Source organism: Dermacentor silvarum, chromosome 8 (assembly GCF_013339745.2).
Source record: "Dermacentor silvarum isolate Dsil-2018 chromosome 8, BIME_Dsil_1.4, whole genome shotgun sequence".
NCBI lineage: Eukaryota > Metazoa > Arthropoda > Arachnida > Ixodida > Ixodidae > Dermacentor > Dermacentor silvarum.
Genome location: NC_051161.1, coordinates 31,491,226 through 31,517,929, shown reverse-complemented (window position 1 = coordinate 31,517,929; position 26,704 = coordinate 31,491,226). Strand labels below are relative to the sequence as shown.

Genomic DNA, 26,704 nt, shown 5'->3' with positions numbered 1-26,704 from the left:
AGAAAGCACGCCGGTAGTCCGCACGTTGATATTTTGAACCGCATATTCGGATCATGTGTGAAAGAAAAACAAAGTAAATTATAACGCGGAAAATCCGGGAAATAAGCCTCTATCCCTTTCTCTCTCTCTCTGACTGTGCTTCGATTTTTTATTGGTCTATTTTTTATAACTGTACCCGAAATCAAGTTTCTGCTTCCAATAGTCGGTAGAATATGAACTTCCTGCCTTAAAGGTAACTCATTTCAGTCAAATCAGTTAACCGGTTATCAACTGAGATAACTTCTGCGTCTCGCACGCATTCTAATAGAAAAATTGGAGTGGACCCTGAGATTTGTAGGCGTAGGCGAAAACAGCAGATGAACACATTGACGTTCCATTTCTTCTTCACTATTCCCCGATTTGAACAATTAGATTCGGCAATAAAACTCTTGCAAATTTGACCTCAAGCGTTACCTTATCCATGGCAAAAACTCGTGTCACTACAGCGTCTGCGGTAATTTGGCTAATTGCGTCCAAAACCTCTTGCGCGCGCATCACTCAATGGAAAACGGCGTCCATGTTGGCTACTCCTAAACTGACGGCTGCTCCGCCGCTGCACTCTGACGTCACGCTTGTTTAGTGCGCCGTGGTGCAGTACTATAGCGTCTATCCCCTACGGCGCGTTGCCTTTGCAGAACGCGGCTTGCCTTCGCCTCTATCTTCTCTCTTTCCTAGACGACCCCTCGCTCGCTTCCTCCTCCTCCTCTGTCGTCATCTGCATCGAGGTCGAGCAGCCGTCATCTCCCACGACAGAAGGAAAGACAGACGGCGACAACCGACACCGAGACGTGACAGACGGGATGAAAGAAGTCACTCACGGCTTGCTGCCGGCTGCTTTTCCATGTGATTCACCGCGCGGATGGATGAATAGACGAAGGCACACTTTAGTTTACAAAAGACGCTGGGATCAGCCTCCGATGGCTTTACCCCGCCATAGCGCAGAGCTTCCTTATTGCCGAATCAGTTTGCGGTGAACGGAATGGCATAAGACTGTAATGCCGTTCTCTTATAGACGGCTTGTAGTAAAATTACCCCCTCTATGTATACCAGATGTACCGGATTACGAGATTATTAAAAAAAGGGCAATCGTGATTTAAAGACGATAGTTTCGGCTACACATCAGTTGTGGTGGTGGACGTCAGCACCAATGTCATTATCACTATTGATCGATTAAATTACCATTTAACATTTACTTTAAAAAGAATGGGGCTATGTTGTAATGAAAGCTGTAGGCCAGCTTTTATGTAAAACGTATGCAAAACATACTCATTTATTATATTCACTGAGCACATCCCTCGAGAAATGCATATACAGAGTATTTCACTTTAGCTGCACCAAATTTTAAAAAATTGCCTGTGGCAGACACCACAATTATAATCCTTGATCTAAACTACTCGATGAGGCGGCCATTACTTCCACGAGAAATCAAAACGCCTAATTGAATAATTAACATAATTACGCTAATTAACTTTCTTAATTAATTATTTTACGGCACATCTTTCAATCTACGAATTATAGCCGCTGAGTTCGCAAGGCGTATCCACTTGGAAAGAATTCTCAGGACTGAACGTTTTGAGATATTAATTTTCAAAGTGTCCGACGTAATGCATGGGCGTTCCAGTTAACTTTTTGAGGAAAACGCTGTCTTATGCATAGAAGCACAAAGTTAACCTGACTAATAAAAATCGGACCCCTCGGTGTCATTTCTTCTCGTTCACACACGCACACGCACGCGCGCGCGCTCACACACACACGCACACACGCACGCACGCACGCACGCACGCACACACACACACACACACACACACACACACACACACACACACACACACACACACACACACACACACACACACACACACACACACACACACACACCGCTATATATATTATTGGACGAGCAGCTTCACAGAAGTGCGATTGTTTCACCACGCGTTCCATCATTCCCTGCAGGGATATAACAGGCGCTAAATTAAACACTGTGCGTATCTCGTTATCTTTGGTCTACGCCTCCGGCCTTTCCAATGTAAGGTAATCTGCATGCACTGCCAGCAATCCATAGCGTCTGCTATGCGATGCACTTTACACGCTTCGGCTGCGATCAAACCCTGAGGCTGTTTGTTGTTCTGCCTACCGTAGAGAATGGCTCATTTATACTGGCTGCCCGCTTGGCGCCAAGACCGCCTGGTATAAACCATACGAGATGCGTAAACAATAGGCGCTCCTTTGCACATCCTCTTGTTAGCTCGAGAACGCCTCAGAGCGGCCTCTGTGTGAATAGTGCCCCGTTGTCCCAGGAGACGTGACAAGATTAAGCGCCCTCCTTTCTTAAAGCTGATTTACGCTCGAGCCGCACGGCCGCACCGCCCGCCTGCCGTACGTGTGCGGTCGGGCGAAAAACTTTACATGTCGCACACTGGTGCGCAAATTTCGGTTTAAACTGCATGTGCGGACACAGTGTGAACCGAAATTTGTGCCCCATGTGCGACATGTGTAATTTTTCAGACATTTGGGCATGAGGGGGGGGGGGGGGGGGCGTGCCCGGGGTGCCACGCCCTGGCTACGCCACTGCTGGCACATTGCTGCAATATATTTATGCTGCGAGACACCGTAACTATCAGTTCGCGAGTCAACCTCTTGATTTGTATCGCTGATTCGCCTTTTCTAGCAGGCAATAGTCGTTGCATCACGCCGTAGAACCTCGGACGCCATCGCCATCTCTGTGTACCTTTATCGACGGTAAATAACACGCATCAGAGAACGCATTTCTTTGCTCAGTTTCAGGTAGAAAGGAAACAAAAATAGCGGCACTCCCGTGTCGAGCGTTATCTGTTTTTCTCCTGCTCTGTGCGCCCATAAGAGCCGATAAAACCCCCCATAAAGTATTTTATCTTTGGTCAACGATCTCCTACCGCTTACGAAGTTCGGTTGCTTGAGTGCCGAGCAGGTCCGCTTGACTTTGTGTCGCGCAAACACTCCCGCCTACAAAACTAGATCTAAAAGCCACCGCATTCTGTAGTCTGTGACTTGTGTGAGCTCGAAGCTATACTACTCGCATTTTGCTCCGGATATAACGTCACGCATCACGTGCTGACTTCATCGCGCGTCAATGTCAACATGTCCTAATAACATCGAACGCTCGTCCTTTTCTGCTTCCTCGGCGTGAGCAAGGGTAATTCCCCGAGGAAGGGAGACCAACCGGGAGACCAACCAATCTGATGATGAATGCCACCATCAGCATGTTTTCTTCAACTGGCCCTGCAGGGCTCGTTTTGCAATGGCATCCAAGAAAACTACGACAAAAAAGACGCATCACGAATGGTCGCAGCGAAACTCTTATGTTTGCACGTGACCGGCCGAGTGTCACGGGCCTTGCGCACCTGCACTAAATCCCGCGATCCGACGCGCTCATGATGTCTCGAGGAGTGATTAAAAAAAAAAAAAAAAAAACACACACACACAGACACAAGGAAGCGGCTGCTTCAATAAAAACGCGTGGAGGTGAGGCGGTAGTGAAGCCATGCAGTAGTCTGAACATGTTCTCGCTCTCCCTTGGCTGGGCACGCTGCGACATCAGTTTCCTCCGCGCTGCACGCAATTTGCTCGCGGCAACCGAGAGAACAATGACGGAGCAGCCACGCGACCGTCCAACGTATGTACTCCAGTGCAGAGCGGCTGCGCGCCACCGCGTAAGCGTATATATAATACATGTGTGTACACGTGTACGAACATGACTGGTGGCTGCAGAGCGATGGGCCCGCGTCTTTTTTTCTCTCAGCGGCGGGGCGAACGCACTCCGCGAAGAACCAAGGCGCGTACGCGTTCAGAGCTCGCAGCTGGCGTCCGTGTGCGTATACCGCCCTCGTGCGCCCTGACCCGCTCCGCGTTTCGGGATGCCCCGTGGATTATTTATGCTCCGGCGGCGCGTGGGTACGGAGGACGAGCCTCCACCCAGCTCGGCACGCTCTTCCGCGCCGTCTCTCGGGTTTTAAGGCTGACGCTGAGCGGAGAGGAAATCTCCGCGAGAGAAATCTCCGAGGAAGGGGAAACGGCCGAGTCCGTGAAGGTGGGTTCGCGCTCTGCCGGATCCCAGAAAGCGAAGTGCATTCGGCGCCCGCCGCGTTATACTGCGGACAATGGGAGAGACCCGAGGGGGCAAGGTGATTTTATTGTGTCTGCCGCCGGGTAAAGAAAGCGGCACGGCCGGATCGAGCGAACCTGCAAAAGGCTAAACACAGACTCCGCTTCCGTGGAGGAGGGCTCGGCATACAAGACAGTTAACGAGTGGCTGCAGCTTCCGTGACACAGAGAGAAGGCCTCGGCTGAAGCTTCGTTTGCACGAACTCTGACGCGCGAACGGGTCGAGTCAGAAATGGGGCTAACCTATATCGACCTGGCGACGTTTACGTGCATGTACAGACTCAATGCGCCTCCAGGCTCTGTCGGTATATAGCCCGATCCGCATACACGAGCCGAACGGCATGGATTCCGGCCCGACAAGCAGACTGGGTCCCGACTCTATAGCTTATTTAAACGTAGCTCTGAGAGCGAGTGAGGGTAGTTGGGGTAGCCAATCCTCACCCACGTCTTGTTTCTAAGTACAGCCAACCACAAAATTTTACGAAGCGCGAGATCTGAGAAAAAGCTGAATATCTGCGCAGCCTCACAATGATTATTTACATTTACAGCCTCTACCGTGCATATGTGAACAACATTGTGATGTTCGGTTTTGTTGACTACTGTTGCAGGCTGCTCAGAAATTGATAGTTTTCTGAGATCCCGTGGTCCGTTAACTTTTTGTGCTTGACTGTACGTCCATAATTTCCTGGCTTAATCAGAAAACACTCACTCCTTATTTTCGCTTCAAGTTCGACGTTAACCATTCTGGTTGAGTCGAGTTGTGAAGAGCCTGCCTGGCGGAATTTAGTGTTGACGTCGATTATAGCTTATAGTTAGTTATAATTATAAGTATAGTTGTAGATCTGTATAACTATAGTTATAGTTATAACTATAGAAAGTTATAGTTTATTTTGCTTGAGCTTGTTACCCATTACCATGAGCGCTCTGAAACTGTTTACGTCGCTTCCGTTCTTTCTTGCTTGAGCTTGTTACACATAACCATGAGCGCTCTGTAACTGTTTAAGGCACTTCCGTTCTTTCTGCTCGTACACGCTGATTTGTAGGCTGCAGCCATGCATATTAATTACGTGCGGAGGAAAAGCATGAATGAATGCTGTGAATGTTGCGTTTCCTTCAGCTTCTTCACCCAGTATCGATGTATACAAACTTCCATTTCTCGCAAAATTGTATAGACACACTCGGAAACATACCGAACGCCAAGCCGAAAGCATGTTAGTTTCTTGGTCGGAGAGTATACTGTGACCGAGCAGATCAAGCACTAAAAAATCTTGCCGTTACCCGAGAACCGGCCTTTACACAATGGGGACATTCAATCTTGTCCCCTCCCCTTCCTGCTACTGTCATTAGCGTATGTACAAAATGCCCGACACTATAGTACTGCATGTATAGGCTCCGCCGCCAGACAATATGCATCTCAGAGGTGGGTTTTTTTTTCTGTTCTTTCTTTTCCCAAAGGAAATATCCGGCAACGAGAGAGAATAGCACAGGGCCACGCTCGGGCGGCAAGACTTCGCGGTCGTCCTTCACGCGCTCGTGAGCGCGGCTGCAGTTTCGAAAATTGCCCCCACTTGGTGGCGCGACGCCGGCACAGCTCGCGAGGAGGCGAAACAGCGTGGCGCGGACTGGCGTTTACTACGTCCATCAAGCGCGGCGCGCGGTCTGTCACACGCAAGATCACGGAGCACATGACGGCCGCTCGGTGTGCGGAGTCTATAGTGTGTTACGCCACCGGCGACGACGACGACGTTTGCACCCACGTGTGTGTGGGAAGAATAGAGCTCTCCCTGCATGCAGGCGAGCTCTGCGTTCGGTTGCACTCAGAACCGTGCAGTACTGCTGCAGATGCCTGCGCGTAAAATAAGAAGATATAGAGCGTTCAAACAGCGGAGTGTGTCCTTCCTATCGGCGCAGTCCGCATCGGCGCACCGTCGCTTGTGTTGGCGAACACTGCAAGCAGGCGACACTGCGAAGGAGCGGGCGAGTTTATACAAGAACAAGGTGGAAAACGTCCGCTCGAGTTTAATATACATATCGTATATTAATAAATATTACTCGGTGCAGCAAGAGCTTCTTGCCTGGCTAATATAAATTGCATGTTACAGTAAATGAATTGCCTATTATTTTAGTGTGACAAAGTTCAATAACATAAAATAGTATTTTTTTTTTGTTCAGTATGGTATGGAGGCCAATTAACATTTACGTTTCTACTGTATTCGTGCACGAATATGGCCGATATGAGGCGTAAGGCTGCAAGACACGCTTTGCGAAGCCTTCATGCACTTATACAATGTATTGGACAAGGTAAGTTCAGAAATGCTAATTAACTGAGTCGTCTCCTTATGTGTAACGAGCGGTACACAGCACGGATCACGCCTGGAGGCAGAATCCGAGTTCTAAGCGGACATCCAGAGTACCGTATATATGCAGCCTATACATTGCATGCCCAGCATTTATCTATAAGAAAAGGCTAATCTGCAGACACGGCGTTACCCGCGATGCTAAATGAAGCCCCGTTGAAACTGTCGAAACGTATGCGATCGTTTCTTAATATATACTCCACAACTCGTAGTTGTCACCTCAGCACATCCCGTAGCTACGACCACGCTGCACGGTATTAGCGAGTCGGCGTGCAGCTCTGAACGCACGCCACTATACGCACGACGCTGCACAGCGCATACACCGTTCCGCAATGCACACATATACGGGCGCGCCGTGCTCAATTACAGATTGCCACGCCAGCTGAGCTGGGCTGTGCATCCAACCGTCCGTATCCAATGCAGTGCCGGTGCTGCCCACAGCGTGTATACGTATGCAATGCACTCACTGCACTGGCTGCGGGGCCACGCTTGCAATGACGACCGGCGCCCCAGATTTGTGCGCTCGCGTGCGGGGAGCCGCAGGTGCGTTGGATCCATTCGTGTCGTTCGACGATCGCCGCTGTGCGTATTACTGGCGGCGTCCGGTGTGTGACGAGGCCGCGCGTGTCGACGTCTGGGCGCCGACGTCGAATTCTGGGACTCTTTTAACAAGATAGCGTTAAGGGCGCCGTGTCGCGAAGAATCCGGTGTCGACCTTCGTTCGGCGAAAAATAATTTCGAACCACAACCACGCAAGCCCTCCGTATAGACACTAAATACTTCTTTTACCACCTAAGTTGCTCACACTTTGTCTTGCATTCTTTACAAAGTTATTCCTCGCAATTTTGAGAAAGCAGCCCACAAACAAATGTCATCAAACAAAACACCGACAGCGCATGCCTTTTATGTTAAATCTTATTAGACTGAAATATTAAAAGTGCGAAATAATAACAGAAGATCGGCCCACGCAAGAGGCCGCGCGTTTCTACCAGAAAGCCCGCCTTCGTGCATAGCGTTCACGCACCAGCGTTTCCCGGTAAATATTATACGGTTACATAAGCTGCAGTTGCCGAGAAGCGTGATAAGCAGTCAGTTATGGATCTTTGAATGCTATTGTGTTCCACTCTTAAAGGCGAAGCGTCCTCCAAATTTTTTCCAGCTCCACCCTGCTTCTGGCCAGGGCAAAGTAAACCACACCTGAAACGAATATATATATATATATATATATATATATATATATATATATATATATATATATACGCAGAGCGCCATATACGCGCTTTTCCCCGCTCTTCTTCGTGGACAGTTCCTATAGATCCCTCATATATATGCCGCCAACAGTATACGCGGCAAAGACGCTTGCATTATTCGACAGCTGCATGTCGACTTCCCGCACTTCCACTATATACAGTACGAGGCCAGAATGACCCGGTTGCAATGAATACCCGTCATTACGGTACTGCTTGTATATTCCCGTATTTGCATATGAAAGCATGCCACGCCGACATTGCTATAGCTCGCGTGTAACACCTTATATGCACTCGCAGTCTTGATCGGTCTGTCTCGTGACTCAAACACCCAACATTCCAATCCTTCAGCGTTCAGCCAGCATTCATTGTGACAGGTAGGAATCAACCAGCCAACCAACTATAATCAGCCACCGGTACTCTTGTAAATATGAAGAGGAATTTGGAAAAGTGCTCTCCGCAGTGGGTAGCGTTATGTCAGCGCAACCAGCTTTCACCATTTGTATTTATGAGCATCTGTTTCAGTGTGTGTTTCAGGCCGTCTTCAGGCCGTCTTAAGACCGCCTGTTTCAGGACGTCTTGTATGGTGCAGTCCCGCTTGCGCCTCTTGTGTCTCCGTGCGCGCATCTTTTGTCGTCTGCGCATTTTCCCCATCTGTGGGCCTGTTAATCACAGACGGCATCGTGGCCTCGTGTCAGTATAGTGTGTGGTGCAACTTGTCCACCGAAACCTTTGATATATCTGTGTGCTCGGTTTCCCAGACCATCTATCGGGACCTCGTTTAAACTATTTAGCTCTCTCCGCTCTTGATTTTCCGAACATGTGAGGTTTCTTATTATGTTAAAATAATGTAGCTAAAATTAGCATTATACGAATAAACGTAGCCGTGACCATTATAAGGCGATCAAATCTCTTTTATTTACTTGTGGAGGTTGCTTATAGTGGCTATGGCATTGCACTGCAGAGCACGAGGTCACTGGTTCGAACCCTGCCGCGGCGGCCGCATTCATGGGGGCAGGGTGCAAAAAGCTTGTGTACTAGTGCGTTGGCGTGCACGTTGAAGAGCAACGGCTAGTCAAAATTAATCCGGAGCCCTCCAGCTAGCTTCCCACCCTCATAAGCCATGTGCGCGCGCAGTTTCGGGACGTATACTATAAACCCCGCAATTTAATCTCCTTTATTTTCATTTCAATAAGGAAAGAATGTAATGACCGAATGGAAAGTCGCAAACTGCATCGGTATGGGAAACGATGTCCTGCGGCAGACAGATGGGCCTGAGAGCGCACCGGGTTTGCCGACTTCAAAAAGGCCACCGCCCCGAGAAGCTCGTTTTGAGATTCACGACGAGCGGACCAATGAGAACGCGAAGAAACGCTCGGCCTCTGCGCATTAAGCGAAGCTATTTTTTTTTTTTTTTTTTCACCAAGAACGACCCGTTTCTTTTTTTCTTTATTTCTTCCGGAGTCATGTCCTGAAAGAGGAGGAGTGGGTGAGAAAGAGGGTAGCTTTAATGAGAGACGGATGGGGCGGCGTTTACTAATGGAAGGGCTCGCTGCTTCGAATGAAGACGAATGCGAGGGAAGTCAGGCGAAATGCAAAGCGTTTTAGATGAAAAGAAAGAGAAAAAGAACGTTGCGAAAGAAACGCCTGAAGTGCGTATTCTTCTGCTTCTTGCCAGACTCTCCCAAGATGGTTTAGCTGCATGCACTAGTTTTTCGGTTGGCTTCCCCGCGTTATGACCGCGGCTCAAGCGAGTAATGATAACGAAGATGACTAGCTATGTTTTCCAGCAGGAGGCATCATGCGCTACTAATTGCGTTCTGACTAATGGCAAAACTCTTGCGATACTAGACGACAGTGATTCGTCATTCTGAGCAAAGCGGGCAACTGAGCTTTCGACGCGTTAACAGTGAAGACACTCTTAATCCCGCGCTTCCATAGCGTGCGCTATCATTCTATTTCACGTCAAAACCATCTTCATTAATGTATGTGCTCCTGGCCTTGGCAATTATTAAAGGACGTTTGTTCGGCGAAAAGACCTGGACCAGTATTCACAAAAATTTATTACGCTAGAAGTTGCTCGTAAGAGCAAATTCCAGACAATCGTAACCGATAGCCATATTATCAGCGAAAACGGTCGGCCATTGGCTAAAAGCACTCACGAACGAGAAGTTTTGTGAATTCGGGCCCCGATTTACTAGTGGAGAAAATTGACTACGACGCGCTTGGAGTTTTTCATTTCCTGTCGCGTCGAAAATGCGTAGGCTTTGACGTAAATAGATGAATGACGTTCCAGACTCCGCGGGGATTTTATTTACACGCGTCTGGGTCCTTCTTGCAGAATATGAAATAAGCCTAAAAAATTGCTATTGCAATTTTGTTTCGAAAGACACAATTCACTGGCGTCGGCCAGTCGTTGCACGTAATATGTGACGACATAAGGAGGAACTTCTCGAATTTGAGGGTGGGGCGCCAGCCTTGTTTCACTTTTACATACGTGTTTTCTTGGCTTTCAAAGCAAAATTTCCAGATAATCGTGGCTGACCTAGGAGGGATAACACCAACTGATTGTTTCCCGACGAATTCATTCCCGATCACCTGACGTGGCGATAACTACGGCACTACATGGGGTGTGCATACGCGAAGGGCGAATATAATGGCTATAAAAATGGATCGTTATGATCTCGGAGTCTAATGATCACAAAACTTTTCGGTCGTAAATGATCTGTGCGTATGGCCGGTCGCCTTCATCAGTGATCCAAGCGGCGCCCCGTGCAACCGCTATCCTCGGGATCGGCTGGCAGTAAACGGTAGATGACAAGCAAGGGCTATAATGAAGCGAAATGAATATTTACATTATGCATGCCCATGCAGCACTTACCAACGAAAAGCTCCACGAATTCAGCCCCGAAACTCCAGTAAGCCACTTACGAAACGAACGTCACACGTCACATTCTTCGCATGGGATGGACTAGGGCCCCCTACGCTAGAAATATCCGTAAGAGCAGATGCTATCTAATCGTGATGCCGGACATGACGTCATGTTAGCGAAAGCGGCCGGACAATATCAAACAGCGTGCAGGTACAAAAAAAAAAAACTGAATTCGGCACTGTAATTTAGCATCGGTGACGGTGAACGTGCGTGGTCTCATAACTGTATGATTTGTGCGTTGTCCGCGACGCACAGCCGCTGTAATAACCGACAATTAAAATTACGACCGCGCGATCGCGCCGCACGTTCGAATTACTGTGATGATCTCGTCACTCATGTATACTCAACTTCTGGGCCACGTATTCACAAAGAGCTCTTATACGCTAGAGAAAACAAGGGGAATGCGGGAGATTGCGATTCAAGGCGATGAGTAACACGAGAACAAGGTGAGGGCAGGAGCCAACGTTTCGACAAGTGGACTTGTTTTCTTCAAGGCAACATATGTTGCCTATGTTGGAGCATATGTCGCCTTGAAAAAGACAAGTACACTTGTCGAAACGTTGGCTCCTGCCCTCACCTTGTTCTCGTGTTACTCATCGCCTTATACGCTAGAATTATTCGTAAGATAAAATTTCAACTAATTCCGATGCCGGACATATCATTAGCCAAGGCTTGGCCGGCAAATGGCAAAACGCACTTACGAACGGTAAAAATTTTGGAGGACGCTTCAGCTTCGCCTTTAAGAGTGGAATGCGATTTAGCATCCAAATATCCTCGACTGTAGGGACCCTACATTCAAGCGCAGCAACTTTGGTGGTAAAAGAAGTATTTAGTGTCTACGAAGGACCTGCGTGGTTAGGGTTCGGAATGATTTTTCGCCATGCGTCGGTCGGCACCAACACCGTATTTCTTGCGACACGGGATGAATTCGGCCTCAAAGGAGCCGGGCCTCGAAATACGCTCGGGAGCTATAGACTCGTCCGAGGGAAGCTTCCCGCAGTCGCGTCAGCGTTCGACGGCGTCTTATCTCGGCGTCGCCGTCGACGCCTCACGTAGGCAGGCTCGGTCGTCGTTTATACGTGCTCTGTCGTCGGCGAGCGTATAGCATATTTTTGTAACCGTGCGTACAGGGGTGTGGGGTGAAAGGATCGCGCAGAATGCGCGCGAGAGTCGCGGGAAACTGAGCGTGAAGGATGATGCTGGCGCCTGTCGCGCGCGTCGTGGTGTTCCCGCCAAGTAGAGAGAGAGGGGAGAGGGTGGGAGAGAATATGAAAAGAAAGGAAAAAGAAAGAAAGAAAAGCGAGATAAATTAAGTAAAACACGATGCGCGCACAACTCGTCTTCTCTCTGCATCCGGGGTGCCCTTGCCGCGTATATATAAGCGCATGTGTATGAGCGAAGCTGCGGCGGTGGCGGCGGCGGTATAGGCGCGCCCGCGAAAGCGCGTCCAAGCGTCACATGCCCTGTGACAAACGGTGCGATTTATGACGACGCCGGACGGGAAGGCGAAGCTGCATATACTGAAGCCGAGAAAACGAGCTATAGGAGCCGTGCATTGCGTCGCGGGAATGAATTGCGGCAGTGGGAAAACGGGTGGCTTCGCAGAGCGTGTGTCAACGTTCTTGGACCGTATAGCGACAACACTCCAAACACGGTGACATTGAGATGTTCGCATCTTGAAGGTATAACCGAGGCTGTTTTGCTCCAATTTGCTCGAAATAGCATCCGCACTGATTTCCACGTTGGTGTATTTTTAGCCAGGTATATTTTTGTATGAAAGCATCTTTATTACATATGTAGGAGATATATAGTTCCGCTGTGCTCCGCCGGAAGGGAAGTGGGGTGTCAGAAAGGGGGCGGGGGGTTGGAGGGTGAGCCTTCTCTGCTGTTCTCCGTAAATCCCAGAAGGAATGTCGCACGGGAATCAGGATGCTGGATAACAACGACTGGTCAGCAATCGCAGAATAATTTACGTATACAAACCACAGGTGACTGTCGCGCCAGGTGTTATGTATAATATGCATAACGTGGCGCATGACACTTAAGTTAAATATGTGGCGTTTTTCTAAGTTTCGCTAACACGGACGTTACCTTCGGAACTGGAAAAAGGTAATAGATACACCCAGCATGTGGCGCAGCTGCAGTTACGGTTACTTTACTCAAAAGAGCGTCGGCCACCTTTAATAACGAAAATATGCACCTCCAAGCATGTCACTCTGGAGTAAGCTTTGGGGTGGGCCACTTTGGAGTGGGCTGAAAATGATTGAGAATGTTTCATGTGTGTTGCTGGAGTAGCGCAGCCGATTTAAAACGATCACGAGAGCGCCAAACCTTTCTGCGTTTTAACAGTGCGTGTTTACCCGTTCTGTGGGGCCTGTAGCTATTAAAAAAAAAAGAAAAAAAGAAAAAAAAAGCGAGGTGACCTGAAGGATCGCGCGATGAATAGGAAAATGATAGCCGTTATGTTAACACGTACTGGAAACGCTGCAGTATGGAATAAAGATGAAATGTGAGTAGATTAATGCTCCAGTTTTGGTGAAGAAAGGTTGTCAGTCAATGATAAGCGGTGATTTATTATATAGGAGCAGCATGCGTGTTAGGCGAATATAAGCGCACTCGAGTACAACCGAGTGTTAGACGGACTGATGAGATCAGAAAAGTCGCGCTGTTTAGGACTGAAGCAGTCGGCGCAGGACATGAGTAATTGGAGAACTCTATAGCGGAGGCATTTGCCCGGCTCATGAATTCACTCGGCTGATAATAATGACAATGACTTCAATACTATAGAAGCGCTATAGATGGAGGTACCCGCCAAGTTTTGTTGGAATAATGTATACATAATCGAGCGACCATATTATAACTGACGAAACTCCGTTCTCAACTGATTTTCTCTCTAAATTATCGAGTCCTTTTCTCAGAAAACGTTTGCTTTTTCACGACCACTACTCACACATTTATAGCAGTATTGGTATCTCGTTCATAATTTTCTGACGCAAGCCGAATCACGGCTTTTAGTCTATATGCTCCTTCTTTCTCAGAACGAAAATAAAATTCAATGAAATATAGCGTGAACACTGTAATATGCAGCAAATATATTGAGCTGTCGTTTGATGACACGTTCGTAAGCTCTTAATATTTAAGCGTCCGTTGTTTTGCCATCTGTACATTTGCTGTGCGCTTGTCTTACAGAGTCACTGTCGCGTTTTGCCTTCGTCCTGTATAGTGTAACCTCCGCACTTGAATAAAATAGTAAAATCTCACATTTCAAATCACTGCAAAATGTTACGCTTAACTCTGGACGTCACTACTGTATACACAACGCGTAACTGCGTGAGATAGAAGTATCAAAACGATGCGGCCAGACTTGCCCTGACCCACTTTTTTTGCCACGCGAATGACCACGCTCCGCTGACACCCCCCCCTCCGCTCTTTTACACAATGCAACAACAAACAACCAGCCAATGCTCAGTCACTTAGGGGGTCACGCTAAACGACTGTTCTCTCTCTCTCTTTTTTTTTTTTTTTTTCGGACTGCCTCTTCGAGTATAAAGTACACAATGCCTCTGCGTCAGCCATCATGCGCTGTTATGCGATGCGTGTAAATAATGCGTACGTATACACCTGACGCGGTGTTTCGCTTTCAGCAACTGAGAAAGCTGCCGCGCGTATAGCCGATTTCTCGGGAAGTCATTATGTAAGGTTGCGTCAACGCCGACGGCAGGCTCTCTTGCAACGTCCAGTGTCCAGTCGCGTGCATTTATACTTCCCGCGGAGATAAATCGCTGTTGTGTTCATTGAGTTGCAGGCACGCAGTGGCGTTACGTTGTACCGAAACGTGGGGAGAAGCGATGGAGTAGGAAAGGTGCTTGCGCGTATACTTCTATACCATTAGACTTTCGGTTTTTTTTTAAAGATTCGGTTCTGTTTTATTGGTTATTTTAGAGTTTATTTAACGACAGATTATTCCTTTCTTCGACGACTATACGTGCTGACCGGCATTTATACGGTGTCTATTTATTTCTTATAAAAAGAACACTGCCGGTTCCTTCTACTTCTTCGATTGTTATTACAACAGCAACAACAACATAATGAATGCATGTTTGTGCGCTCTTTCGGCGGTGGCAGTGGGAGGGAGGGCCGGGGCAGTATCAACTGTTGCCGCCACCAATACAGTGGAATCTTGTTGATACGATCTTCACGGCAACCAGAAAATAAAGCGTATAATCCGAAAATCGTATTATCCAACCAAATCGTAGTATCGGTTAAAGAAAAAGAAACGTATTATCCCGAAAAACGTATTATGCAGAATCGCATCAACGAAATTACACTGTCCAGGAAAAGGTGAGCGCCACTATGGATACGAGATCAGGTAGCTTAATTCCACGCTGTAGACTGCTCGATCCTCGATCATTTACGCGAACAACCCGACCCCCTCTCAGCTTTGCGGCCGCCAAGCTATTCTGACACGCATGAGGTGCATGAGAAGTTCAGTTATATATAGTCAGATATTTGTATGTGAGAACGCGCGCAGCCTACGCTTCCGGCACGCGATGCTTAACCTTCAATCAGTGAGATCACCCATGTGCCGGCCCAGTTATCCTCGATGTTGTGTCACAATGCATCCGATGAGTCCATTGCATACGCGGCGACCAGATATTTCACCAGTCGATCCAGTCGCTCTGGTTGGCTCGGTCAGCTATTTGACCGGCGTTTGTATAAACTATTTCTAAATATTTCTGCGGAAGCTTTTTTTTTTCTTTCTTTTTCGCTAAGCCACTAATGGCGCATCGGCCCGTTACTATTTCAACCCTACTCGACGGGCACCCCTCCTAAACTTCACAACAATGATGACATATTGGGATTCGATAGCCAATAACCACAACAATGGTGGCATTGCGATTCGAGACCCAATATTGCAACACCTGACAGCACACCGGTCAGGGCAGTACGCCGATAGTGCCTCGTTCAGCGACTGCCAAGGAACGTCCCGCCGTCGAGAGGAGAACCTCAAAAAAGGACGCGCTCCGAGGCATCCGGTGTGCACGGCGTCGTCGAAAGGTCCCGCTAATGGTTCTGCCCTGTCTGCTTCACCCGGGGCACCCTGGGTTACGGGAATAGCAGTTGCAATAGAGCACACAACGGCGTCTCCGCCCCGACTGCTGCGCGAGCTGGGCCCTTCTCGCGAGGGGGGCGCTTGAGGATTGCGGTTGGGGGTATGCAGAAAGAAAAAAAATAAATAAAAACGAAGGAACACCTAAACACTGCTCCACGACAGCGCATACTGCTGTAACACAGATGATTCGGGGGGAGAAAGAGAGAGGAGAAGGGAACCATTCATCTGGGTTTCTAGGTCAGCGTCCGTTGGGGCGAAAAAGCGAGAAAACGGCACAAAAACAAGACTCGGAACTCGCTGCGTAGCAAAGAGTGGATTCGCCCGCTCGTATAGCCGCAACCTATACACCGCATCGACTCTTGTAGTAGCCACATGTCAAACGAGTCCGCCTGTTATACATGAGCGACACATTGCAACTGACACTTCCGTGTTTTCTTCCGTTCATATGTTTGTATACTTTCTCTGCTTTTCTGTCTCGCCTTTCTTTCTCTCCTTGCCCCTTTCCCACTGTAGGGTAGCAAACCGGATGTTTCTCTTCCGGTTAGCCTCCATGGCATTCTCGTCTCATTAAAGGGACACTAAACAAAGACCCTAGGTCAGTGAAGACCCATAAAATATTATTTTAAAACTTGATATTTGCCGTATTAGCATGGTTATTAGGAGAGAAAAAAATTATGTCAATGTTTCACTTTCAGAATTTCGTGCCGGAACCCGAAAACCGCTACGTCACTGTGATGTCAGGGATTTCAAAGCATTTTTTTTTATTTGGGCAGTTGAGGCTCAGTAAATGTTCTCGAAACTGTTAATAAATTCAGTACCTGGCTCTTTTAGGTTACAATATATTCAATCTTTACCGGTAAAAAAATTAACTAGACCTGCGTAGACGCCGCTAAAATATATGACGTCACGGGAAGTAGTGCGGGAACCTGAAGGCAGCGTCGCCACCGTCCTTTCGTCTTTCCTGGCTTGTCAAGCCTCTTCTCAACATAAGAGTGGCTGATTTGGCATTGTAGAACGTAATTTACAAATACCGATCAAATTATTTTTCTCGCCCTTTAATAGAAACACACGTGTAATAGCCCCGCCCACAACAATGAACCCAAAGTTCCAGAATAAGTGTTTCTCTGCGAAGAAAGCATTGAGCCCAATTTAGCCGTGTCGAGCCAGTCACACGTCGGTTCGTTTTGTACATGTACTCTTTCTTTGTTATCGGATACGTGCCAGGGCAGTTTCATTTTGCTAGTACATACGCGTTGCCTTTCTAGAATGAGTATGTACATAAAGAAAGAAATAATAATACTTGGCGCTCTATTCTTGTCGCAACCGCAACTGTACTCCGTGCGTATCCTCCAAATAACCAAGAAATGGCGTGGCTATTACATGCGTCCGGGCGGTATTGCGCGGCAGAGACCGCGCAGCTGGTTCACCGTGGACAAAAGAGCTACGCGTCGTCGTCTCATATGCACGTGTATTGCGACACCGCACCCGTTTATCACGTTTATGGCGCGACAGATAGAGAGTATTTTTTAAATCACACTGCAAGCGTTGTACCGAAAGGAATGATCAACTTCATATCTTCTTTGTTTTCTTGCGCGCGAGTCTGAAAGAACACAAGGTATAGCGCTTGGTGGTACGTGATGCCATATTTTCTGCAACAAATGAAAGCTATTCTTTTTGTTCTTAGGTTATCCGTTAACAGATATGTGTTCGTTAAACTTTTTGTTCTGTAGCATTTGTGGCAAAATAGTTGCAGCATTTTGCCACGGATATACGTTAGGCAAAAGCCACCCACAACGTGTCGCTTCGCCAGCACGTTGTCGTTTAATCTTCCGTAAAACAATTGAAAGTCAGGCCTGACAAATTCACCAGGCTACGTGGTGCCAATATGGCCAGGTACGGAGGGGATGCAAGAACTGTAGACTAGACAAGAGCAAGAAACGTTTAAGCGCGATCAGACAGGGCACTGTATAGACAACTGTAGCCGACGTCACTTCAGAAAACACGGTCTTGGAGGGCGCAGGAGACCATTTTTTTTTTCTCCTGAAATTGGGGTCAGCCAGCCGTAAATGTTGTCTTATGTCTAGACGCCGAGCAAGCTTTGTCCATGCATTTCGTGATAAACTTTTGCAACTATAAAGGCAATCTCGAAGCGTTGTAGCTATCGCCCTCAGTCCGCTTGCTTAGAATTGACGATAGTTGTAAAAAAAAAAAAAAAAAATGATATATGTTCTTCCACACCTAACGTACGAATCTTATCCGATTACTTTAGTCTGTTTGAATTTGTATAGGATGAGACGCCACTATAGAGACGTTGAAGGGACCGTTAGATTAAGAAGATAAGGTTAACATAAGGTTAAGGTTAAAAAGATAACGTTAAGAGAAAATAAAAGTTTGTTCGGGTTCATTGGTCACGAATCAAGGAAGGGCGACAGAAGGCGGGTACTGCAGTAAAAATGCCCTAAAAAGAAATCAGGCTGGATTTTTTCCAATGCACAACTGTACAACATATATGGCCACCAATAGACTGTTCAAGCGATGAACAGTCTGTGAGCAGGTGCGTTGTTCTTACCGTTGTTCTTGCCTAACTATGAGCACTTTTTAGATCCTTGGAGCCGCGAATTCTGCCGTATATATATATATATATATATATATATATATATATATATATATATATATATATATAAACACACCGGTGGAAGTCGTGTTCACGAGTCTATAGGTATTCCACCGTGCTCCGTTGCTAAATGTTTGTTTACACGAATCTGAAAGGCACTGTTCAAGACTTAGGTTTGAACGAGCCCGAGGTCATATGTGTAAGGATACTTTTACTTCCATTCTATTAATTTCTTATCGGCCATCGCAGTGAGTGGCCGAGACTGGCGATAACGATGATCTGGCCTTGCGCCAGCCAATGACGACTAAAAGAAAAAAAAATCATACAAAATATGGCCCCTTAAACATGTTGGTGTCCTTCATGCTGTGCAATGTCACTTCGCTACAGACGCAACAGTGCGGGCAACGAGACATCTTCTGGAATCTTACTGCCATGACGGCCTTTTCACGTCATTTCTTTATTGTTTTATTCTTTTCTTCTTTTAATCGAGCCTCAAAACGTCACCTGACACCCAACTGAATATTCTGTCACACTCTTTACCTTAGTCTTTTATGTCCGTTCACTTCTGAAGCACACGAAACACAAGTTGTTTCGCGTTTCCAGGTCAATCCCCTCTTCATAGTATACGTGCCACTTGTGCAGAAGACAACAGCACACGCAGTTGGACCGACAGTGATGTGGATATAATGCTTTGCGACGCGAACAGAATACGACGATCGCAACATCTGCCTTACCTCACTGGCGAACAATGCAAGTTCTTCCCTGGTCTCAGCGGCTGCACGCAATCGGGAAGAGAAAACGGTCACATCGATTGATTGCAGAGCGCGCCTCGAAGGTGTTCTGCAACGGTGTATATGAATAATGGACGCAGAACAATAGTCCTTTACGAGAGAATGTTTGTTGAAACTTTCACTGAATCTGAGAGACGCCATATATTGAAGATATATCTATTTGAATTCAAATCAACGGACACGTTGTGGCTATATAGTTTGTGAAGTAGGTTTAGTTTTGGTGTCTTCAAACGTAAGCAACGTGTGCTGTACGTGGACGTACCTGGTCCGTACATCGATTTAGCTTCGAAAGGACGCGGAACAGCTTTAAAAAGCGTGCTGTTGAAGAGCATCGAATGCTCTGCAAAAATAGTAACAATAATAAATAACAACGATAATAATATGACTACTAAATAATGATAATCAGGACCATAATAATGAGAAGCACTGCAAAGCAAATGAACGCAGATTCTGTTTCCTAACCGCCCGGTAAAGTGAATCTAAATAAATAATAGTAATAGTAATAATAAAATGAGGACATCACTCATATACTCTGTCGCAGTTTTCTATAATCTTTGTAGAAACCGTGCCTTCGACCACAGTTTCACATTCGTAATGTTGTTATTGGTAAAAACTGATCTTGCGAACATAAACTGTTCACTTCTAATGAAACGTTGACATGCGATGACGCACGTTACTTATAGAGCGCTTTACTCGCAAAGCGATCTTTGCGGCTTTGTAACTAATAGCTTTGTTGACCTGCCCTTGCGAATCTCGGTTTGAAGTTCTGACCCTCCGTTATACCGAATGAGAGAATCATTCTAGAAGGTTATATCAACTCAGCTCTATGGCATAGCCCGCTCTATATCTAGCGTTCCTAATCTGACCTGACGTTACTAACCTTATTAACAATACGCGAGCGCGGGAGGTCAGAAAAACAAACAACACAGCTGATATTGGTAACGGCCCAATGCACATCGCGAGCGCATGTGGTTTGCTTAGCAGGATCACATCGCGGTCTCCGCTTGGTTAGCGCGCTTCCCGAAGGCATATACTTCTAAGTGTATGTCATCTATACAGGTTCTCTTTTTGCTCGTTCCATTTGGCGTTTACTGAAACGCACGACGAGTTTCGTAAGTCAATTGTCTTTCCTGTCTTTCCAAACGCAGCATTTCCTCTTGTCATAACCTCAACCAACTTTTTGTTTTGCCATCACCTTCCGTATTTATATAAGAGATATGCGAAGTACTGGAAGCAAGCTTTCCCACACTATTAGGCTGCCCTATACAAGATGGCCGACCTCCCGCTCACGGCATCATTTAGCCGAGGCCCGAGGGTATAGGCTTGTAAGCAGTGAGGATGTAGTAAAGGAGAGAAGGTAGTTAGGATAGCGGCACGAACTCATGCGCTGCTGCTGCTGTATTTCCACTTATAGGGAGACGTCCGCCATCGCGTGCGAGTGAAACGAGATGTGCGGAGAAGCGCACTTTCAGAATTTCGTATGTTATACAGTCGATGACTAGGCACTATAGGAGGTGTCACGTGAAAATATGTAACGCTTTCTTTCTCGAGATGTATGCTAAGGACCCTTCTGGGAATTTTATTTTTATTTTTTAGTGGGCTGAAAGTGTGTAAGGAGGGGGGGGGGGGGGAGCAGGGGTTGAAGCGAATATCAATGCAACAAACGGCACATAAGAGAGAGAGATAGAGAGGGAAAAAAAGGAACAGAAGAAGAGAAGAGGAAGAAGCCCAATGCACTCATAACTACCAAAAAGGCAAATTAGAACATCACTTTGGTAGCGCGATTCTCAGTACAAGTTTTCAATGAGTGGAGAGAGAGAAATAACTTTATTTTGCCCAAAATGTGGTTAGAGGAGGGGGTAATGACGAGAAGCCTCCCCCGTCCCCCCTTTAGACGGCGGCCGGCAGCCCCTGAGCCGCGGCGGCGTCTTCAGCCATTTGGACTACTCTCAATTGCTTGAACATCCGGGTCCGAGCTGAGCAGCACGGTCTCCCTGCTCATTTCTTATTATTAAACTTTGTTGTTGTGATTTTGAACAGTTATTGTTATGATATTGTTTCTTTGGGCATGCCCAGATTATGTGTTGAAGATCTGCTCGGTTGTTACAATGCTTACATATGTGTGTGTATACGTCTGGGTGATAGCGACTGAAGGCAATGGGGTTGGGGAATGTGTTGGTTTGTATTAGCCGCCAAGCCATCGATTGCCACTTGTTTAATGAGCAATTTGCTGCCGGATATCTAGCCCTGGCTAGTCTGTAATGATCAGTAATTTCTCTAAAGGAAACCAGCCTATCTCTGCCCGACCGGCGGATTGCGAATGCGTCCGTGTTGGTGACGTCGTCTCGGTCTGCGAAACCTCGATCCGCGTCATGCGCTGCGCATTCACGTTGCCTGGCAGGCCAGAGTGGGCTGGTGCCCAGATGATTTGTATTCCCCTAACTCGGTCTCCGTGGAAACCAGCCTGGAGGATTTTTTGCGCCTTTGGCGAGATGTGTCCTTTAGCGTAATTTAATATGGCGGTCTTGGCATCACTTATTAAAATTTTATATTTGGGAGAAGATGTCATTGCTAGAGCAATGGCGACCTCTTCTCCTACCTCTGGCGTTGTTAGGACTGTGCCTGACGCAATTGCATGTCCTTGATTATTGACTACTGCCACTGCCATGGCATCTTGATGTTCGTAGTCGGCTGCGTCTACATAGAGCACATCTTTAGAATTTTCAAACCTTCTTGCTAATGCTTTGGCTCTTTCTTTTCTTCGTTGTGCGAAGGATGCATGTGTTTGGGTAACGGAGGGATATATAGGTGTCTCCTAATGTCCACTGGTATATCTGTTTTGATGTCAGTTGTGGGTACATAGTTGATGCGCAGTGATTCAAGAATATGTCTCCCGTTTTGACTTTTGGATAGCCTCTCCATCTGGGCAGTTCTGTGAGCTTCTATCAATTCTTCTATGGTGTTATGGAGCCCCAGTGCCTCGAAACGTTCATTCGAAGTGGAGACCGGGATCCCCAGAGCTTGCTTGTAGGTTTTCTTGATCATGACGTTGATTCTTTTCTTTTCTTCAGTTTTAAGGTCTAAGAATGGCGCTACGTTGACGATCCGGCTGAGAACAAAGGTTTGAATTAGTCTGATCAAGCTATTTTCTTTCATACCGTGGTGTTTATTTGCTATGCGCGAAATCAGACGCGTTGTCTGATATGTAGTGCTTTCTAACTGTCTGATGGTTTCAGTATTGTAGCCGTTGTTCTGAATCCGCATACCGAGGATCTTTATACTTGTAACCAGCGGTATGGGTTGTCCTTGGTTTGCGAAGAGCTGTATATTGGGGACTTCAGTTTTCTTTTTCCCTCTTGACGTTGGCTGGTATAGCAGGAGCTCGGATTTCTGCGGGGAGCATCCCGGACCTCTCGACCCAACCTATGCTTCTACCGCATCAATCGCCTTTTGCAGTGTGTCCTGAATATGACCATCACTGCCTCCCGCTATCCATAGCGTAATATTATCTGCGTATAGACTATGATTTAGATCTTCAATGTTATTAAGTATTTCTGGGAGGCCTATCATGGCGACATTGAAGAGAAAAGGCGAGAGGACAGAGCCTTGCGGCGTACCTCTGCTCCCCATTTCTAGCTTGTCCGACGCGCCACTCCTCAATGAGAGTAAGTGCAATTATAAGACGCAAAAAAAAAAAAAAAATGAAATAAGGACCTAGCGCTTAACACATAAGCTAACTTCATGTAAATGAACGCAATAGATTTTTTTTTTCTTTATCGACACAAATTTTTAGTCCCACGACTTGGAGCCATGGAGCATGAGCTTGTTTCAAGGGCACGAAGGGAACACAATTTATAAGATCAATTTGAAGAATTTGAATGCTATTCGGTATATATTTTTTTCTACACTCTTGCACGCACTGTAATTATTAGGCGAGATATAGAAGCAAAACGAACTGTAATGCATAAAACAAAATCGGAGAGCCAGAGCGCCCCCCCCCCCCCCCCCCCCCCCCCCATTAGGAATGAGGAAAAATCAATTAGATGCGCTCAGATATACATATTTCCTACCTTCACGGTCGCTGTTTGTATAATTGCAGTTTGCGAAGGGCGATGTTAGGGCGCGTTTATTTTTTATTTTATAACGATTCTCGCCTAACACACGTTGTTTGCGTCGATCTGGCCTTTTTCCTAGCAGTTTTTATCCCTTCGAAATATACCGTGCTCTTTCAGCCGTCGCCGCGTGTCACGTACTCGCTCCTGTTCTCGAACCACCTGTTCCGATTGAGCTGCGGCGCGGTACAGTTGAGCGCGAGGCTCACGAAGCGCGGCGTTTCACGCTAGCCGCCTCTCCTTCCGTCAGAACTCCTCAAAAATCACCGCACGATAGTCGGACGAAACACGAAACACTGCGAACACCATCGAAGCAATTGCCGCAACTTGCAAACGGCTTGACGCGCGGTTAGCGCGGTCAGCTGTTTCGAAGCAGGCGCGGGTCGCACGCAGCCGTCGGCGCCCGCTGGCTTTGCAAGGCATGTAGGGATACGTGCCCTCCCATTTCCTCCTCCATCGGACGCCGACGACGCCCGAACGAGGGGGTGTTCGTGCATGCGAACCGCGTGGCCGTGTGTGTTACCGCCGCGAGCCGCCGGACACCATCTACACGCCGCCTTGCACGGTACTACACAGTCCGGGATACATGTGCACGACATGGATTCACCGGTCGCAGGTAAGCGCTCCGGCGCGGCTCACGGACCTGTCAGCTCAGCGCGACACAAAAGAATTCACGGAACGAGCCGCCGACACCGCCTAGCAATTTTTTGCCGCGTACGGCGTGAGTTGCAAGCCAGCGCGCTGTCCCGTGTAGTTGCGATGGTGGTGCTGCGAGCGGCCCGGAGCTGGCTGCCTGGCTGGCTTTCTTGCTTGCGCGGCGCGATTTCTTTCTGGTTGTCGCCGCGGAGGTGTTTCAGATTTCGTTTTTCTTGTTTCTCCCGTCGCTTTGGCGGGGTGAAGTTTGCACTTGAACGATAACGCTCGGGACACTGGTTTCTGTCGGGCAGCTTGCGATGCTCGCTCCGTCCGCTGTCCTTGATGCTGTCTAGCTCGGAGACAGCGGCGTCGGTAGTTTATTGGTTCCACTTTGTGGGAAGTAAAAACAAAGTTCGGCGGCTCTTAATGAAAGAGAAGTAGGCAGCGCGGCATCGATCAGCCAAATCTGAGTTCGTTGACGATGCCTTGGCGAACTTGCGGCAACTTTTGAAAGATTACTTCGATCGCGTCGAGGTGTCCCGTGTCGAGAAAGTACGTGATCGTTGAAAAGCGTGCGCATCGCGGAACCGTCAATGAGTATGGAGAAATGGGCGTGAGCCAGCAAAGATGCGTACGCTGTCTGGCGTGCAAATTAATGTAGCTATGTTTTTCTTTCCACGCAACGGGCCATTGTGCGCGTGCGTGCGCGAATTTCCAACTAGCAAACCGGGCTGCTTCGGCTGCTCGGAACGGGAAGTGCTGCTGCCGCGATCGCGTGCTGTCTACCCCCCGCGATTGTTTTTGTTCTGATTTGGCTTCTGTCCAGCGTCTGTTTTGGTTTCTTTGTATAGTGTCCCACCTGTCGCGGCCTATGTATATTTGCATTGCGATAACTGTTTGTTTCGATCCGATGCAGTTTATGTGGGATATTTCGTTCTCGGCGGCGTACAAAGGGAGCGCACGAAACAACTTTGGGAACAGGTGGTTGTGCGTTAGTTCTGGCAGCCGCGCCTTGCTTGATGCCGGAAATAAAATGCAATGTAATGAGCTTAACGACACCTTTCGTCGTGGAAACGTGCGGTATGCACTCGACGCGCACAACTCTTGCGTACGTGCATGCCAACGGCAGGCGTTGGTACGTGCCCTAGCTGTGTGTCACACCGTGGTGCGTGCAAATCGCTTTTTCGTAGCATATGCAATATCACTTGAAATCTGAGGTCTAACTGGCCACCGTCGCCGGTTCAACCTGGAGACGACACCGCTCGCGCGTTCTAGACAAATGTGATCGGAGCTGTTTTAGGTGCACGCACTGGAGATTGCTATGGAGCAGGTTCACTTTATGAAAGGTTATTGCTTTTTGTTTGTATTTACAGCGGCTTGTGAAGCATACACTCATGACAATCTAACAACCGTAGAGCAATATATACGATGTGTGTTCGTATGTGTTCTACACATACAGTGTCCTCAAGGATAATTGTCTGAACTTTAATTTGCTGTATTATGATTCAGGAATTAAGGGGGGAAACTATCTTACTATGTTTTCTTGAATCTAAACAGCCCTTTTTTATTCTACGCCCGCAATTACCATAGTGGAGCAGAGCTCTTCTATCTGAAAAAATAAATAAATAATAACACTCATTCAAGGCAGCAAACACATTTTGTCTTATTACATGGTAACGCAAAACTAGTAGCACAACAGGTGAAAAAAATTATTCTTGACTGCTTTCTTTTGCTAGAGTCCTTTATGCAGAAGGTGTTCTGCTTTGATACTCTTCAATCACTCTTAGTGTCTCTTGATATGGAGTCCTCGATGTTGTTGCTCAATCTGCTACCCCTGCTGCTTTCGACGTCAGATAAAATTTTAATTGAGGTTGCTGTTCATGCTGGGTGCATCTTCTGAAAGACCTACACATCTGCTTGAATGCTGGCAGCTATTGTTTGAAGACAAAGGTGGTTACAGCCACTTTATCTTTGGTGAGGCCTGTCTGTATAGAAGTCCCTAGACTCGGGTAGATGCCAAGGTTCAATGGTGTTTTATTTTAAAGAAAGAAAGCGGCGATATTGAAATTTTCAAGTGGCCAGGAATTTTTGCCTAAAGTTGAGGCTGAATATTTTTATATGAATTGCGATTGTTTGTTACTCTTTTAGTTTCTTGGTGTGCCACTAATGCTGATAATCGCATTGTTTTTATTGTTCCAATTGCATGCCTGGATTGGTATAGGCTGTTTGTGGTCATTAGAGGCAACAGTAGTAACAATTCGTAAGTAAGCGTAGGAATACATTGCTCTTTTTTAAGTCTCTTGGATTTTGTTCGGTGGAGAAGTCACATAGGCACCAGCGGAAATCATCATTTAACACTTTTATTGTAACCAAAATGCCATAGCAATAATTTCTCATTCCACAGCATCCTATATTTTATGGTGTTTTGTTGAGATTTTCCATCACTCTTACTTTAGCAAGGCCCCGTAAGAGTTGATAGCTTGATTACATTCAAATGCAGTGTAGTTATATTCCTACCAATTTGCGGTCAACTAGCCGCACTCAGGCTGTTACTATGTACTGTGGCATTACAGGCAGCTACTTTGAGAGTTTAAAGATGCTATCACTACCTGTCTTTTTCATTTCAAAAGTCTAAACTGCCAGTATAACTTGAGGTAATTTCTTTCTCAAGTGTCCACCATGGGAGCTGATGTCCCTTTTCTGAAGATATGAGTAATGTCCAG

General features: G+C 47.1%; 1 protein-coding gene across 7 annotated transcripts in view; it reads left to right on the top strand.

Annotated features, from left to right (window-relative positions):
- LOC119460957 (utrophin-like) overlaps positions 1–26,704 on the top strand; it is a 141,728-nt gene that overhangs the window by 86,416 nt on the left and 28,608 nt on the right. The window contains exon 1 of one of the 7 annotated variants that reach the window (XM_037722109.2): positions 23,711–23,961. The exons of the other annotated variants lie outside the window; for them this stretch is intronic. Coding sequence (XP_037578037.1) covers positions 23,841–23,961 — 121 coding nt within the window. The 5' untranslated portion in view covers positions 23,711–23,840. Of the gene's footprint in view, positions 1–23,710; positions 23,962–26,704 lie in introns of those variants that run through there. 7 annotated transcript variants of the gene reach the window in all.